The sequence below is a fragment of the Nanorana parkeri genome, unplaced genomic scaffold (assembly GCF_000935625.1).
Source record: "Nanorana parkeri isolate BGI_ZX_2015 unplaced genomic scaffold, ASM93562v1 scaffold76, whole genome shotgun sequence".
NCBI lineage: Eukaryota > Metazoa > Chordata > Amphibia > Anura > Dicroglossidae > Nanorana > Nanorana parkeri.
In genome coordinates this window covers 1,555,453-1,574,591 of record NW_017306344.1, presented here as the reverse complement: position 1 = coordinate 1,574,591, position 19,139 = coordinate 1,555,453, and the positions used below count along the sequence as shown (strand labels likewise).

General features: G+C 38.2%; 1 protein-coding gene across 1 annotated transcript in view; it reads right to left on the bottom strand.

Annotated features, from left to right (window-relative positions):
* COL16A1 (collagen type XVI alpha 1 chain) overlaps nt 1-19,139 on the bottom strand; it is a 165,973-nt gene that overhangs the window by 12,725 nt on the left and 134,109 nt on the right. Inside the window, exons 33-47 of the mRNA XM_018576760.1 lie at nt 18,837-18,878; nt 18,724-18,762; nt 16,962-17,015; nt 15,431-15,484; nt 15,152-15,190; nt 14,870-14,977; nt 13,221-13,247; nt 13,035-13,106; nt 12,911-12,955; nt 11,774-11,818; nt 7,830-7,883; nt 2,679-2,732; nt 2,512-2,565; nt 1,963-2,007; nt 1,825-1,878 (exon numbers count right to left, since the gene is read on the bottom strand). Coding sequence (XP_018432262.1) covers nt 1,825-1,878; nt 1,963-2,007; nt 2,512-2,565; nt 2,679-2,732; nt 7,830-7,883; nt 11,774-11,818; nt 12,911-12,955; nt 13,035-13,106; nt 13,221-13,247; nt 14,870-14,977; nt 15,152-15,190; nt 15,431-15,484; nt 16,962-17,015; nt 18,724-18,762; nt 18,837-18,878 — 786 coding nt within the window. The remainder of the gene's footprint in view (nt 1-1,824; nt 1,879-1,962; nt 2,008-2,511; nt 2,566-2,678; nt 2,733-7,829; nt 7,884-11,773; nt 11,819-12,910; nt 12,956-13,034; nt 13,107-13,220; nt 13,248-14,869; nt 14,978-15,151; nt 15,191-15,430; nt 15,485-16,961; nt 17,016-18,723; nt 18,763-18,836; nt 18,879-19,139) is intronic.

Genomic DNA, 19,139 nt, shown 5'->3' with positions numbered 1-19,139 from the left:
ACACATTTTGTTTTAAAAAAAAAAAAAAAAAAAAACCATAAGTGAGACTTTAAATGAAAAGAAAATGGACAGATGTTGCTACAAACCTAACTTTAAAAAAAAAAGAAAACTTTTCGAATTGAAAATGTTTGTATCTTTCTAAGCAAAGTGTTTATGAGCTAATACAGGATCAATACATCTAAAATATGAATTATGTGTAAAGTCACTACTGATGTTATTTAAGGATATGTTAAGTCCTCATATGTGTATTAAACATGTTTATTTTTAATTTAAATTTTTTGCAAAGTGCAGACTTTTGGACCTATTTAGACTAGAAGAGGCTTATCAAAGGGTGTTGAGAGTGCTCTTCAATAAAATTACTAACCATTCCCTGTATATGTAAATTATCTCTTCCTAAGGTCAAAACTTAAACCACAATCTTTTTAACAGTATGTTTGGCAACATATATCTAATTGTATAACATTGTCTTTAAGTGACACAAAACTCAGGAGTTAAATCTTAAGTACCCTATTAACAAAAATGTATCTTATTTTTGCATCACTCGGCTGTAGATCCTCAAATCATCTCTGAATTGGTGCTGACATTGTCCTTCATTTTGGAGGGTGGTTACTTTTGTTCCACATGGTCCCTGTGTCTGTTGTAATGTAGCCACCGCTCCAAGCTCACTCCTGTGATGGACTACAATCTCACATTTAGTTTACTAATTTGTATTGAGATTGTAGTCCATCATGGGAGTGAGCTTGGAGCGGTGGCTCCTTTATAACACAGACATGGGGAACAAAAGTAACCACCCCCAGAAGGAAGGACAGTGTCAGCACCAATTCAGAGATGATTTGAGGATCTACATCTGAGTGATACACAAATAAGACACAGTTTTATTAATAGGTATCAAGACTAAGGTACTTGCATGCATTTTTAAGCTTTGACCCCTGAGTTTAGTGTCACTTTAAGCAAATACATTTTTGTAAATCTGTTGCAAAGTTTCTTACCTAGAGATCCTGCCAGTAAAAGCTCTTCCTGTTGCAGGTTGTCAATGCTAAGCCGCTGTCTCACAATTTGCAGCAGAGCTGGCAACCTGTTGTGCAAGCTTTTTCAGTTGGCCTGCTTATCAAGTCTATTAGACATGGAGATCCTGCCAGTAAAACCATTTCCTGTTGCAGGCTGTCAATGCTAAGCCGCTGTCCTACAATTTGAAGCAGAGTTGGCAGCCTGTTGTGCAAGCTTTTTCAGTTGGCCTTTGACCTGCTTATCAAATCTGGCAACTTAGCAGCCAGCTGAATGAGCGGTACAAGGCAGGGGGACAACCTGGCTCATTGGATAGGAAGTAAGAACCCCCAAACCCAGTGTAGGTCACAGCCCTTGGATATTTGCCTTCTTTTTCAAGGTCTTTAGTGGAAACTATAAATGACTTCATGTATAATAAAAGTATTGCTTTTCCCTTAACAACTGTTATGTGAGAAAGTAATTCCTATATTATAATAATAGTGTAGGGATTACATAAGTAATTAAGTGGTTGTGAGCAGAAAACAAAATCTGCAATACAAATATTTCAGGTAGCTGTAAGAGTTTACATCATTTGACTGTATAATCTATTTACATAAATTGTTCAGCAAGAGAATTGTACACACAAGTCGTGAAACATAAGGCCACAATAGGCTTGTCAGTCTTCGCAAAAAGCAGCACTACTCTAACCCTTTATCACAGCAGATCAATAAACTGCCATATATGACAAGCTTTAAGGTTAGAAACAAACAACATTACTAACCTAAGGGCATAATTAGGGTACTTCATCTGAGAATAAAGCATTCTCTTGCAGTGACTCACCTGATCACCTTTTTCTCCAAAGCTCCCTGACATTCCTCTTTCTCCTCTTGGGCCCTAAGTTAGAAAAAGCAAGTGAAAATATCAAGAGACACTTAATTACCAGTGAACTCCATGCGATATTGCTAAACAGACACTTACAGAAGGGCCGGCAGGTCCAGGAATTCCAGGAATACCAGGAGGACCCTTTAAATAAACAGAAATGTAAACCTTTATCAACTACACCATTTAATTTAATCTGCAAATAACTGCACTGCATTTGTGCTCTAAATATTGTTTAATCCATCCAGTAAAAAATAGATTACAACAGGCTCAATTCACTAAGATATCATATTTACTATTTGCCATAATGATTGTTATTTCCGGCCATGTGACCATTACTCTCAGCTCTCATTGCTGAACATAGTTGTCGTTATGGCGAATAACCCATGTGATTTAGCTCAGTGAATTAAGCCTACCGCAACTTCTGCACCAATATCATACTGTGTGTTCTGACATGCAGCAACTTGAATTTCATTTAACATGCACAGTAAATGTCAATAGAAAATCAAGATATATATACGACTGTGGGTTTAAATGGGAATTACAGGGGTAATAGTTGAATCTTATATTTCAGTTTGATATTTAGACTGCAAGTTTTTTAACAGCAAAACATCAGACTTTGTCCAGAAAGTCCTTGTCTCAACTCACCGACTCTCCTTTTTCACCGCTTGGTCCGCTGTACCCTCGTTCACCTTTAGTACCCTGAATATTAATACATACATTCAGCCATCAAGCACATCATTGAATATGTTCTCATACTGTATGTACATATGTAAATTCGCCTCTTAAAAAATGTATTCAATACTACTACTTACAGGTAGTCCTGGGGGACCCAGATTACCAGGATATCCAGGCTGACCAGGAGGCCCCTAAAGCACAATGACAAAATATAAAAATATATTACTTAAATAGGCCTACATATGTAATAATCAGCGGCGAACCCATCAGGGTGTCCACAAACCTCAAACATTTTGGCGAACGCCACTGAGGTCTGTAAGAGTCATATCTTGCTATTATTTTCTGGCCATTTTTTAAGCTAATTTGTAAGCCATTGTTAAAAAAAAGTGTATTGGGTCATGGGCACTGCCATGAGGGACATGGACCAATGCAAAAAAAAATAAATAGAAATACAGTTCAACATGGAGAGGGTTTTTTAATGTAGCTTAAAGGGCATTACTGAAAATACACAAATTATTCACCTAATATGCTTGATGGAGCTTGACTACAGCCAAATATGTCTATGTATAAGTCCATGTCTTGGGCATTGTGAAAAAATGAGTGTGCAGCGCTCATTTTTTCACAATGCCCACAGTCTCTACAAATCATAGCGCAGCAGCTTTCATATTTCACCCCTTCCATAAGCGCAGATTTTACATTATTTCCATGTCTTGGGCATTGCCTGATTCCTTTCCTGTGTTCCTTTTTACGTTATGTTATGTCATGTTTTGTTATGCTATGTAACGATATACATGAGAAGTATGTTAAATATGTTTTTTATTTGCTTGAAAAACAATGTACCGCTTTTGGTACCTAAAATCCTGAATAATCATACCGCCAGGGAGGTTAATACTTATTTTTTAACATTGGCCAAAATAGTGGAATTAGAGTAACTATTACAGTTAGGTTGTTTTTCTTTATTTTATTTTGTACTCTGTAACTGTAATGGCATTGGCTAATGCTACATTATGTATTTTTTTTTTTTTAAATGTAACAAAGATATAATAGATAAAAAAATAACATGCTTAGGGAATGCCTTCAAGCTGCATGTGAAGTTAAGTATCAGTATCAGAAGTTAAGTATCAGTGTCAGTATGAGGTAACAAAATGACAAAAATGACTGGCTGGGGTTTCTGGGTGCCGTCATTGACCATATCTGGTCATTGACTCTACCCAGGATCCCCGGCCGGTTTGTTTACAAAATGAAGCCAACTTGGGATCTGTCATTTTGCGGTGGTAGTACGACGCGGCAAGATCATCATGTTGTGAATTGTCATGGCAGCAGGTCATCATGATTGACACTGGCTCTATATTGTAATAGATGCAAAATTTATATTGTGGGGCATTATTTAAACTTTTTTCCACGGAGATTTTTCATACTCTCCATTCCTGGATTATTACCTATGTTTGACAATCTGAATGTAAAAGACTAAAAAAAAAGAGAACAAAGAACAAAGCACTGCCACACAACAAATTTCTTCAGAAATGATTGGTTAAAACCACAAAAGTTTTTTTTTTTTCCAACGTTAGCTTTCTTTTATACTGGTGTCTTAGAATAGACATAATTTAAACATTAGATTAAGGGGGGTATTCACAAAGCTGCTGAAGGCAGCTGAGTGAATAACCCAGCCGAAGTGAAGTGAGCTAAACGCTGTTCATCTATTCACTTCTGGCCTGGATAGGCTGAGCCGAAGCTTCGGAAGCTCACTCACTGCCGTTCGCCCCTATTCTCATAGGGGCCGAACGGCAGTAAGTGAATAGCCAAATGCCGCCGAGCGCCATATGAGTCAGCTATTCTGCTCGGTAACTCTGAAGTACAGAGCAGAATAGAAAATAAGTGAAAAAAAAGTTGAAAATTGTTTTAAAATGTAGGAAAATGGAAAAAAAAGTTTTAATAGTTTAAAGAAAATGAAAACAAGAGAAAATTAAAAATAATTGTAGAAAAAACGGCGACAAAGATGCAGTGACAGCTAGCTCCGCCCAACTGTTTCCTATTTGCTGGCACCTGCCAGAGTCTCCTAGCAGGTCCCGGCCAATGAATAACAACTATTGTGAATAGCCCATACAGAAGACCTTCGGTTCGACTGAATCAAAGGTCTCCAGCGACTGAAGAGAGACGAAGGATCAGCCGAACCTACGGTTGTATCCTTCGGCTCCATAGCGAATAATCCCCTAAATGTTTCGTGCAACATAACACTTTTGGTCCAGTTGTGGACATTGGGCATACTATATACAACTCAAATGTATGCAATTTTTCCTGATGTGTGCATCTGTGCATAATAAATAATAATACATGCAATTAAGGAAAGTTGTTACACTGTTACTTGGCCAAAAGCCATCCAACATCATAGTTGGGTTGAGGAGTAAAGAAGATCTCTATGAGCTCAATATTAGAGAACTAGGAAGAGTTTGCAAACATATAAAAGGTTTACATGCAGTTAAAACTGTTGACATCCACCTGAACTGAAATGCCTGTCATGAATGGACATCCTTTAACAATGCCTGAAATCTCCATTTGCCTGACAGCTGTCATACCTGCACTTGCTGCTGTGCTTGACAAACCGTCTACAGTCCACTGTGTTTGATACTCAACATGAATACATTATTCAGTGTGCTTGATTCTAACTGAAAGCTGTGAGAGAGAATTTCTTTGCATGGCTCCCCATGCTTTATATCCTCTACTGATGACACTGTCACTGCTAAGTGATATTTATCTAATATCACCATCATTATTTATAGGAAGTTGTACTAGAATAAGAATAGGCTGTAAATGCCTCGGTTTTATTTTCTAATGGCACAGTGGAACATTAGCACACCATTGGAAATCTTTTTAAATTAAGCAAACTTTGTCCAACAAAATGTAATCCACTTGGGTCATTAGGTCATCAATGACAGAATCACATAGCAGTAAAATCATTTAGTAAACATCTAAAATGTTAGTTGCTTTCCTTTAGGCTACACATAGACTGAAATGGGTTCTAGTAAATATTTTCTGGCTTCTTTCCATTATAATCTGAATTAATGACGCTACTAAAGCATTACTTTGCAAGTAAAATATAAAATGGCTATAAAATGAAGAGTTTCAATATTTGCATTATATTGAAGTAGTGCTCAAGTAAGGGATTTTCAGGCACTGCATCCCCTGCAGAAATGCAAACAATAAAAGTGTTTTACTACTTCAATTACATTTAGGGATTTGGAGAAGTTACTTTACATAAACATAATCATTAATGATCAGACCTGTATAGGGTGAATAAGTTATACACAATCAATTCATATATGAAACTCATATTTAAACTGTATCACAATTGTCCCTACTCATGTTAAACATGGTATGCAGCTATTTCAATCAAATTAATGTACTGTATACACTTGTAAAGATTTTAGAGTTTTGGATAATGTAGGGAAAAGTTAAGAGAACTAGGGGGTAATCTTTTTATCCCATAGTTCTCTTTAGGGTCACGGGAGGACATACACTAACGTCCTTTCGTGACCTGAAACTCCGTATATAACGGGCTAGTGCCCGCTATATAGTGAGAGCCCCGCACCCGGGACGGAACCCCACAATACTGTTGAGATCGACCCAGCTGGCTGATTGACAGCGGGATCTGCCTAACTAGAGACAAAGCCAACTGTGCCCACCCCCTCCCTGTCCGTTCCCCCAGTCAGCGCTAAAGGATCGGAGCAGGGAGGGGGGGGGGAATCCCTGCGGAGAGCGGTGACTAATAGTCACCGCTCTCTGCAGGGAGATGATCAGGAAGGGAGCGAACAACGGTATGTGTTCGCTCCCTTCACTATCTATAGAGTCGACATGTGACAGTTTCAATGTCACACGTTGGCTTTAACTATGAGGATGAGTGTAAATCACTCACCTCATAGTTCTCCTTTAAATCTGCTGGCAGTATGCTCAACAATTAAATGTTTTCCTTATTTCCTGTGCCTGTGACACGAAAAACATTTCTGTGAGCTGAATTTCCTGTTTTGCCTCTATGGAGGACAAGGGAGAGAGTTGAATTTGCTGTTTCCCTCTTTGGAGTGCTTTCTCTATATACTTTAGAGAATCCACTACATAGGATCTAGTGACAGCACCACTGGCTGATACTCTTTATACAGTAGTTACAGTTGATATGAAGAATGCATCCTTTGGAGTGGAAACAATACATTTAGCTCACAACCGTGCCCTAGCTGTTAGTGGAGCAGAAAGTGAGAAAATAAAAAATCTTGTCAATGGGGTCACAGCAAAAAGCTAACAGAAAATCCAAACCCTCTCCCATTCAACGTAAAAAAGTTTTGAAGTTCCACTTTAATAACTTTAAGATTTAAGGCACCTTAATGGGACTGGAGGATCCAGATTTTGAAGGCAACGCAATTATAAGCAATACAATGTTGTCTAGTATTCACTATTATGTGACACTGGGCACCAGCACAGAGCAATACTGAGCATGCTATTATGTTAACTTTTAAAAAGATACAAGTCACATCTACAGTGAAGCATCTTAGAGCTTCATATGACAGTACAAATTCAACAGTGACGGTTGTAAAGGTCTTACATGAAGATACAACCACATTTTAATGAGGAACTCCAAGCAAATTTACATAGTTGAACTTCATGCTATTGTATAAAAGCAGACTTCAGTTCGCTTAAAGTGACACAAAACTCAGGAGTTAAATGCATTCAAATACCTTAACTATTAACAAAACAGTATCTTATTTGTGCACCACTGAGCTGTAGATCCTCAAATCATCTCTGAATTGATGCTGACACTGTCCTTCCTTCTGGAGCATGGCTACGTTTGTTCCCCATGGTCCCTGTGTGTGTTGTAAAGTAACCACAGTTCCAAGCTCACTCCCGTGATAGACTACTATCTCAATACAAATTAGTAAACTAAACGTAAGATTGTAGTCCATGGCAGAAGTGAACTTGGAGTGGTGACTAGTTTACAACACACACAGGTAGCATGGGGAACAAAAGAAGCCTCCGAAATGAAGGACATTGTCAGCACAAATTCAGAGATGATTTGGGGATCTACAACTGAGTGATATACAAATAAGTTAAATTTTTATTAATAATTAATTGTTTGAATGCATTTTTAAGATTTAACTCCTGAGTTTAGTGTCATGTTAAGATTTCTACCAAAGCTACGAAAATATTTTCAGCCAGCCAAATGCTGTATAAAAGCAAAATTGTGCTGGAAGTGCATGCTCAATAAGATCACAGACAGAATGGGGATGAGCCGTTTATTGTCTTACCGTTTCTCCTTTTTCTCCATGTGGTCCAGATGGTCCTCGTTCTCCCTGCATGCCCTTTTATTAGGAAAAAAGTAAATAGTTAGATAGGGGTCATGATTTTACACTGGGAGCAAACACCAGACACCGCTGCTGCTCTGGGGTCCATTTCCCAGTTTTTGGAGCTGAAGCAACACTTACCCTTTTAATCATATAGGAAGATGGGTATTGTTTACCATTAAAATTATACCTTTTACTATAAGCACTGACATCAAGCCGTGGATCAAAAATTTCTCCAATATGTCAAGTTTAACCTTTAGACATTTTAAATGTTAATGCATTGCGTAGACTGTTGCTTTAGATGGTAGCTGATTTTGTCACTGATCCAGAATCCTGTTGATTATTTGTAGATGCCAAATACTACAACAGAATCTAAGCTAACTGTGGGTTATAGAGGTAAGATATTAGACATAACCCCAGTTATCAGACAGTTACACAAGTGAATTAAATAAAACAAGCATAGTTGTGAATGCCACATATTATAGTGACAGGGGGATGGAGGGATGTGTATCAGGCTGCAGCTACTTTTGCTCATTTACAACTTTTATTGTTTAAATTAAATCCTCTCATGATTGATACGATATGAATACATAGTAATGTAAGAATTTTCTTAGGTTACTACTAATAACAAATTTGTTTCTTGCTTATACTCCACTACGCGGATCAGTACAGAACATGTGCTGATCTCACCAACTCCCAAATCTTTGCAACTCTATTATATTTTCAGTACAGTATTCAATTCTAAGATTTTAGGAATGCTAGCAGCCACAGCCATATGCAAAACAAGTTAGCTTGATACAGACCCCTACAGTACAGAGAAAGTAACACCAAAGCGGGCAGGGTAGATGGGACCCGCTCACCAAAACATATACAAAACACAGCTAGGTTAGACTGGAGAGTATGTGAATAATGTGTGACTAGGACAAGAAGACACTGGGCTCACATAGCAGACATAAGGACAGAATGGTTCACTTAGATTATGGGAGTGATACAACACATGACACAATAGTGTAAGTCTAGAATAACAGCCCCAATGTGGAATTAAATAGATTGCTTAGTTACAATAGTTCTTAAAATGTTAGATACCAAGGCAATGGTAGGTTATAAAATGACTAACATACTATTGTTTCTTTAGAGTTTTATTGTTTTCTTCCAGCTGTTGGGCATGTTGTGCATAGAGCTTTGACATGTTACAGACTTCCTGTGGAATTCTGAATTTTGTCAATATACAGTATATCTGCACATCAGATTTATTATTTTCTTCACTCTTTGACACTGATGACCTCTTAACATAATAAAATTACCTTCATGTCTAAGTAAACGTCATCCTACATGAGCACTTTTAACTCAGAGTAAGGATTCAGTCACACCTAAGCGTATTGTTGCTAGTCGCTCTTGACAATGTGCAATGCACTTATTTTTGCGCATGTTAACGCGCGTTTTGCCCATGCACATCAATGTGTCACAATCTGTTCACAAAAACGCACGACTTACTATATGCACATCTTATGCACACAAAAACCTTACAAAAAAATATGCGTAGGACATGCTTAATAGGTATCGCTTAGGTATGAATGAAGCCTTAAAGTAATGCTGTGGACAGCCCTGATCTTGTTTTTGTGCAGAATCTAAATACTGCTATGCCTTGCTGCCACGTTCTTTCACTGAATAAAGTGTTACTACAGCCCAAACTTTTTCTTTTTTAAAATTTTAGATATAGTAGGTGAGGCTTAGAACCTTTTGGATGTTTTTATTGCTGTATGAGACCTTACTGGGAAGGCCAGTCTCTCTTGGAGAGCTTCTCTCACTTCCTGTCAGAGTGAGATAAAATCAAAGGGACGGAGAGTGAGGGGAAATGTCCCCAATGGGACCACAGAGAGCTGTAAAAACTGACAAAGGCTCTACACCTTTTTAATGCTACCTACAACTAAAAATGTTTTTGGGCTGAAGATACACTTCAATAATCCCAAGTAGCAAAATTAAAAAGCCCTACCTTCCCCAAACATCAGCCATTTTATTCTTTGCATACAATGCCAAATTTCTCCTGCAGTGTCCTTTAGAAGAAACCAGACATTGCATCCATACCAATATCATGGCTTTCTTATGAGAAATGTTATATTTTAATAGATGGGCATAGTCCATCAAGGTAATGTAAAGAACAGAAAAGCAAGGTTTTCAATTTTACTTGCAAGCCTTATTGCACTATGGGTGTTTTTGTTAAGAGGCCGGGGTCAACTTTTCAATCAGAGTGGATGTTTTGCAATACCAAGAGGCATATGTACAAAGCAGTTAATCTGACATTCACTAAACACTGCAGGTGAATCTTCCTTGTGCACATGTTTAAACTGTCACTGTCAGTGAATATGTGGTGAAAGTCACATTCTCTACTTTATAAATATCCATCCAAGTTTAACTTAAATAAATTGTTTAATATTAATCTAGAATGCTACACTTAGAGTACAGAAAACTTTGAAAAAGGTACTCTATTGATTTACAGCTTTTTCTAGTATAAGATTTTTTTTCTATTGTTTGGTCTTTTGCTTGTACAATATACTGAATAAGTAGTTTTTGGTGCCGAGATCTTGGTGCTGTGAGATGTTGGTGTAGGAGTGTCATGCTTCAGTGCTGATAGTGTAAGTACCAAATAAAGTAAAGTGGTTTAGATGTTAATCTTGTATAAGGGATTAGGTTAGGGATTAGTGGTTACAGTTTGGGTTTATGCTGCTAGTTAGATTTTATAGTTTTTGTTGAGGGTTAGCTTTTTGGGGTTTGTTACCTGTTAGTCGTAGGTTAAGTATGAAGTGTTAATTTAAAAGGTAAGGTTACGTGTTCCAGTTAAGTTTAGTGTGGGCGTTATGATTACGTTATATTAGAACTCCATAAAGCTTTCTTTTGTTCCCCATGGTCCCTGTGTAGGTTGTGACATAGCCACTGTTCCAATCTCGCTCCCATGATAGAATGCAATCTACAGTTAGTTCACTCATGTGTATTGAGATTGTAGTCTATCACGGAAGAGTGCTTGGAGCGGTGGCTACTTTACAACACACACAAGGACCATGGGGAACAAAAGTAGCCACCCTCCAGAAGGAGGGACAATGTCAGCACCAATTCAGAGATGATTTGAAGATCTACAGCTGAGTGGTACACAATAAAATAAATTTTTGTTAATAGTTAAGGTACTTGAATGCATTTTTAAGGTTTAACTCCTTAGTTTGGGGGTCACTTTAAGATTTCTATCACTTTAAAGATATGGCAAAGGTTAATATGAGGATTATATTACACCTACTGTCCTGGCTGCATTCAAGAGCTTGGGCCCTTTGAAAAACTACTTTCCCTTAGTGTTCCCTATGCTGTACAGACCCTGAGTGCCTCTCTGCAGCCTGCTAGCTGAAGTTATCCACCCTTTAGATGTCTATGCTTACTTCCCCCAAATCTTTGACAAACAAACCTTTTAGGTGTCACCTTTTAAGGATTAGGAGTATGTTCCAGGTCAAGGTGATTTTTTAACATGCCTTAATTTAGACTCACTTTCAGCACTGAAAACTTTGTGCCAAGAACAAACAGCACCAGGCTCCCGACATGGAAAACCAAAGACTGACATTTATTTGCCATGTCTGCTCAGGTTTATGCACATCTAATTAAAAGTAATGTGAAAAGGTAATATGTTTGAAAAGTTAGAATCATTGGGTCAGCTTTAGAAAGATTTTAGAAACAGAAGGTGGGAATCTAGATACACATAAGTGGAGGGTTTCTCACAAGTGATAAGACTTGGGGCACACAAGGGGTGAAATCAGGTGTGGCACAAGAGGTAGGCTTTTGACACAGCGCTGGTGAAGTTATGTGACACATGGGGTTGAGGGTAAGGGGATCATTAAAGCGAGCAGCTGGGAGGAGGGTTAAATTCTTACAGGTAATCCGGGGGAGCCAGGAGAGCCTGGAAAACCTGAGGGCCCCTGAGGGAAAAAATAGGGGTGTCACAATCAAAGACCCAATGCCAGTAGGATGAGGAACAAGAGCACCCTGAATCCAAGAGAGTTAGACAACTTGACCCTCTGGAGAAAGCAGCATTAACAACATTATTAATATTGTTAGAACACATTTTAAATTGTTGTTACATTTTCGACACAAAAGACTAAACTTTTTGTATAAAAACCCCTCTATACACGTTATTTTTATTTTATTTTTAAAAATCAACAGAATTTGAGATTTTCTTTTCAAGATTTCAGATGCAGAAGTTACTTATGTAAAAAGCAGCTTTTTTTCTGAAAAGCAAATGACAATTATTATGTTCTAGCCATACAGCACCATAAGATCCATGATCTATTAAGCACGTAATCGTATTACCCACTATATCCAGTCCTCTAAAAGCTACAAATTGTTGGTGCTTTGCTAAAAGGTTTTCATGTCAAGGAAGAGTCTGAAAGTTAACTCACTGTGCTAGTTCACTGAACCAGTACTAACTGAGCATAACAGGTAATATTGTGCAAATATTACTTTTACTTGACAGAATGTTTTTTTTAAGAAGAACTTCAGGATTTTTTTAAATTAACCCTTGCAGTGAAGCTACCCCTGCACTGCAAGGGTTAAGTGCTCATTTGTGTCTAGTTGCTAAAAAAACAGATTTACTCACCCGAGGTTTCGAGCCAGCCTGCTGTCACCGTGCTCCCTGCAGCCTGTCCCTCCCCTCACAGCAGATTGGAATGTTTCACAGCGTCCTCACATCTATGCACAGTGTACAGAAATGGTGATTTACTGGACTTTAGACCTCTGCAGAGGAGTACAAGAGACATTCCAGGAACCGGTCTAAGAAGAAGCTGGCTCGGCAGTTCGGGTGAGTAAACTTTTTTTTTTTTAACCTGGACACAAACGAGCAGTTAACTCCTGCAGTGCAGGGGTAGCCCCACTGCAAGGGTTAATAAAAAAAATCCTGGAGTTTTGCTCTAAGTCAGCATTGTTCATTATGGGTAGGTAAAAGACCTTATTTAGAATTAATATTTGCCATTGTGTTTACTATCAATAAAATTGGGGAGGAAAGAGGTACTTACAATTGGTCCAGGTGAGCCAGGAAATCCTCTTGGTCCTGGAGGCCCCTGAAAAGATAAAGGAACAAATGACATTGATAAATTACTAGACAAGCATGACACTTACAGGAGGAACCAATCTTATTACCTCTTCTCCTTTTAGGCCAGGCAAACCTTGGTTACCTGGTCCACCTTGACATCCAGGATCAGGTTCATCTCCCTAAAAGATGAGAATGGCAAAGAGTTAGGAGGAGTGTTGAAGACAGTTATCAAGGATTATGACATAAGCTGAAGAGGACCTCTATAACTGTAGCTCAGAAAAAAAAATACTTACAACTTCTTCTCTCTTTTCCAGTTGACACTACAAAACAGGGAAAGAAAAAGGAAACAGATAAAAATTTCTATAGAAAGAAAAAGTAGTAACGACGACACAATGCAACATGGGATATATTGGATTAATAAACACTGGTAAGCAGTTGCAGCACAAAGTAACCTATATTTACAAATATTTAATATTATTGCAGGCATGTGCTCTGCAGTGTGCTGGAACGGAGAATTAGCAAACAGAGATGACAGGACAACATATAACATGCAGCTCATATACTGTAGCTCTTTCCCCAAATTATTTGCACCATTATTAGAATTTATTATATTTAGATAAAATTTGAGACAACCTACATTTTTTAATAGAAATGAGGACGTAAGGAAATACATAAACATTATTACTGTGTTACAACGTTAGCCTTACATATAGACAATTTACTGCATTACAAGACATACCATATTCAAATACAGTGACACCATGCTGTCGCAGCTCCATATCATAATGTCACACGGTCACACAGCTTCAGTCATATGCCTCTAGGTCTCATTAATATGTTGTGACTAACAGCTAGAGTAACTAATTATTTTGAATGTACTATATATTAGAGCTAAGGCTCAGTGCTGTTTTGTTTTCTACAGGATAGAATAACAGCGTTACTTAAAGAGATTTTTTTACCCAATATGTGAAGTGCATAAATTCCTGAAACTGTTATATACAGCAACATACAAGGGCATCTCATATTGTGCCACATACCCCATTGCTCTGGTCTGCTATGAAACCTGCTATCACACTTTGACAATCATGATATACCACTGAGGAACACTATTAACTTAAAAAAAAGTTAGGTTTCCACACATATAGGTTGCATATCACCCAATACAGGCTATTTCTGCAGAACTGGACTACGGATCTCAGATGATCCTGGAAACAACAGGTAGGACATAACCAGATCTTTGGGCTAAATGAACTCTGTATTCTATTGTTCTGAAAACATGGGCATTAATGCCATAGTTCCGTTCACTCTTAGCAAATGCAAAGAATTCATATATCTGGGGTGGGAGAAAGGAGTCTAGCAATGCCTGGACTCTTAACTAACATATAAAACATGGTTATAAAACACTGAGCACATAATCCAGCAGTCCTAGTAAGAACTGCAAGCCAAAGCAGTGAGTTTTATCCAAATGTAGACAACTCCTTGAAAACCTGAGTAACATGACAGTAACACAGTTGACTTATTTGCTAATGTTAGAAAAAATAGTCATACAAACCCAAAAAATGTTATATCTTTTTTAAATATCAGGCTATTGACTTGTCCTTTACTCAATCTTTTTGACTGACATACACAGGGTTATTCACAAAAGGGTGAAGAGTTTGGAGAAGGCAGGAGAAGTGAACATTCTCGCCCAAAATATCTAATTTGGAAAAATTCTCCAATTCAGCTCACTTTCCTGTTCAGCTCTGTTGTCCTAGATTGTTCACTTCTCCTGCCTTCTCCAAACTCTTCACCCTTTTGTGAATAACCCTGACATTGTCACAACAGCTGACAGCAAAGTCATTTAGATTTCCTAATAGAGCCAAACATTACCTACAGAAGAACACAGTAACACATTTAAATTCAAAATGGCACTCATGATTTTCACACATTTGTATTTTCATACCCTCTCACAGTCCTCTTCTCCGGGAATGCCAGGCTGTCCTTGCTCTCCCTTCTCTCCTTTCATGGCGCTGGGAATGTTCTGCACATTGGCACAGTCCCCACAAATACTCTGTATGAAGCAGGGGGATATCAGATAAACTAGTTCACCCCCAACAAAGTGGCTGGTCCATTGTTCCAAGGATTTCCCACTAGACACATAACCTTCAAATATAGGCCACTAAAATAAATTAAACCTTTGATGCAGTCCCACAATCCTTTTTGTCATTCCCTATGACTTCCTCACCTTCAGGATATCAATGTTTCCTTCTGCAGCCAGGGGTCCCTGAAAAAAAGAAAATGTGGGTGTTAGAGAACAATAAGAAAGATGTAGGCAACATTGGACACACAGAACTGCACAGGTAACCTGCAAAGCGAAGTGACAACATGGAGACACCAGAAAAAGGGTGGGAAGATGTGCACATGTCACAGCTGCCCTACTTCCTCTGTGTGACAAGGATTAGGGTTACATGTAAAGAGCCTGGCACTGACACATAGCAGAAGCACACCAGCACTCTGTACCTACCAGTTCTCCTGGCACTCCAGGTCGTCCTGGTATACCATTGTGTCCAGGCAAACCCTACAGTCAAGGAAAAAATCTGGGGCTAAAGCATATGCTAGAGTCTCTATCATCCGCACTGTGTGTTTCTTGCACCCACTTATTACACTATCAATACCAAGAACATAGTGCTAACAGGACACACAGCACAGAGATGAAGGTTACTCAGTCCCTAGGTGATAGCTGACTACCATTGTTGTGTATTTATCTAATCAGAACAATCTTATTCACTCTTATTCACTGAACATAATTTCCCTTCTTGATGCCTGCAACTGTTTCAGAGCTCAATTGTCATAGACTGGAGCAGCACAGTATAACATTACCCAATCTTATGCCTCCAGCTATGTTATGATATTCTGCTGCTGTCCATTGACCACTTTAATGATGACACAGGCTGTTCATATGCTCATAAACTAGAATACATTCTTAACAGAACTAAACTAGACTGCATAGCCAAGTTTGATGGATTTCAGTTATGTTCCTAAGAACAGCAATAGACCATATCATAGTTGACCAATAGGTTCTGAGCAAATGTGTATGGCATTGTGCATTGTTGCAAAATTCAAACTACAATTGCTCTGAAACACGATACTGAATTAGAATTCACAAGTCACTACCTTACTATCTACATGCAAGAGCAAATCTATATATAAAAGGGAAGAGACTGTTGCTTTCAGTCACTTGAATTTAAACTGATGTTCAAGAAGTACAAACACTTGTTTCTTGCATATCCAATTTTCCATTTTGGCAAAATGTGTAAGTTATACATTCATTTTTACCGTTTCCATCCTACATGAAAAATAGTTGATGAAAACTGAACTGCCTTAAATAAAAAAACAACATTTACACACAAGTGCAAACACCATAACTTATCAGTATGTACCTTCTGTTTTTAGTAAAGTACCTTCAAAGTGCCCCATACCCTCCAAATCCTAAATCCAAATACCCGCTTTCTAAAATTTGATGCTCACCAATAACAATCAGTTCCAATGGTCCTCAGTAGGTTCCTGCTCTACTGGCACTGGTCTGGTGGACACAGGGGTGTCATGCCAAATGTTCCACTTTCAAAAGGTCAGTATTTGCACTGAGAGTTTGTGGCACTCTGGAGGCATAGTGAATATGCAGAATAAAAAGCCTGATGTTACTGTTAAGTTATGGTGCCTGAGCTTGCATGTAAATTGCATTTTATGTAGTATTTTGTTATGAAAGCTTTGCCTTAAAATATGCTTGTCATACAAAAAAACTCAAGCTCACGATACTGCAAATATTTGACCTAACTATAATAATGTTCTAAGACTCACCTGTAGCTCAGTATGTTAGAACATGCATCATTAGAATAGCTTCTGCCTATTCATTTCTCCTCTGTGTTCATTGTGTATATCATGCTGGCTGGGGAAATGATGCTAGTAAAAGGTTTATTATACTTGAAAATTTTTACTCTGAAAGTGAAGAAGATTGTTCTAAAAAGAATATAAAGAGAATTAAGAATACGGCTCACCTGATGACCGGGAAGTCCGGGAGGACCAGGAGGTCCAGGTGGTCCGGGGAGTCCCTGAAACAGAGGCATCATCAAACAAAAGTAAGTTAGAAGTGATTACCTGGGAAGGCAACTTTGTTGTGTGGTCACCTGCAATTACAATTCCTTATTTATATAGCACCAACATATTCTGCAGCGCTGTACAATTGTTTAGACAAGACAAGTAAGAAACACTGACAAGCATCATTGACATACAGAAACAGTAGGTGAGGAGGACCCTGCCCAAATGAGCATATAGTCTGCAGAATTTTTTTTAAAGATAAGAATTACGCAATTATTTACTTAAAATGTGATACTCGGAGAACAACATCTTTATCATACTGTTATTTTATCTGGTGACAGAATACTAATCCTACAGCTCTTATAAAAACAATCATTACTTACTTAAAAGGCCTCCTTACATGTTCTGGTCCATAACTGCATGTACAAAACATGCAGTATCTTATGAATTAACATACATTTCATTAGAGCAAAACATTAATTTGGAATGGGCTGCCAATGCACCTCAACAGCGAAAAATACATATTGGATCCTTTTTTCTAACATAGTGCACCACAATGTACGACAAATGTGTTGTGGTACACTGCAGCGCAAAAGCATGGCCCACTATTGTATTTGGGCGTTGAGGTAACATTCTAAATAAATGGCTCTGGAACGAGCTGCACAAACGGCCTTGAATTAACGCATGGTTTGGTAATGCATAGGTATGGATCAGGCCTGAATGAAAATGCAACCAGGATAAATTTTTTAGAATTATGGCATAAAGATGAAACATTGGGGATGATTTACGTAAGGCAAATAGGCTGATCGTTTTGCACGATCATTTTTACTTAGCAAAGGAATTTCCCCTTATCTGTATGAATGTGGTGAAAACTCACTTCAGAATACCCAATTAAATGAAAGGAAAATGCACATGGTTGGAGGATTGGATGATGGGAGTCAGCAGAGCATCATCCTATTCACTGAGCTAAGATAACATTTATTTGCCAAGTGAACAGCATGTTTGCCTCTAGTAAATCAACCCCCATGAGACATTTGGGCATTTAAAGCTATGTCAGGAGGGCTGATCAGGAAGGGATCCGTGCACAGATCCACTCCTCATCAGAGTGGTACGGATCATTGGATGATGGGCGTCAGCAGAGCTTCACCTCATTCAATATGCCGAGTGAAAATTCCCTTACAATGTGCAAGTTCCTTTGGAAAGTGAAAAGCCTATTTGCCTTTAGTAAATCAACCCCAATGAGTTATTCAGTCACTGAGCTCTACGCTTTGGGAAGTAAGTGGGGTGGGGGGGAGGGGGGGTTACCCCATACTCAATTTTTTGAAGGGCCAGGTTTTTTGGGGGCTGATGTCCAGCTTCATCCTTACTTTACTTGTTATTCCTGGTTTCCTTCAAGTCATTGTGCACAGAGGAAAACAATGTTTTTGCCAGTTTGTACATTCTAATAAAAGGTATTGCAATAATCAGAAAATATACATGCTTATCAGAGACATCTTTATGTAAGTTAATTTTATACAATTAGTAATACATATATTTTATACAGTTATACGGCTGGCATTTGTATACATTTTCTAAAATGCATGGCATTCATTTTTACCAGGTAGCCTTTGGGCCATGTAAATTATTTCTTTTGATTTCATGAAAGGAGGACAAAAGAGAGAGGTAAATCAGATGTAAACTGTTGACAGAGAGATATTAAGAAACAGGAAACCCAAAACTGACCTGAATTCCATATCGCCAGAAATCACCATCCGATGAATCCTGGAGATCAAAAAAGGTTCAATGAGCCAGTTAATTATTAGTCGCATCCATTTCCAGCAGAAGGACGTACTTACCATCCATGGTCCAGGAGGACAGGAACATACTCCACCCTCTCCCTAAAATGAGATCAATACTTATCAAGTTCTGCTGCTCGACTCAATCTGCATGACAGTCCAGTTAGGTTACTTATTTCTATGACCACAGGTTATGTTAAAAAACTTGTTGCCTAGGACATATGAACAAATAAAGTATCCTTTGCTCCTTTGTAGAGTCTTACCTATGTTAAACATTTCACAACTGCCCACAGAGTATTTATATTGCTTTAAAACATGCATGCTTCTGAGATAATGAAATACATTGGGGGGGGGGGTTTTAGT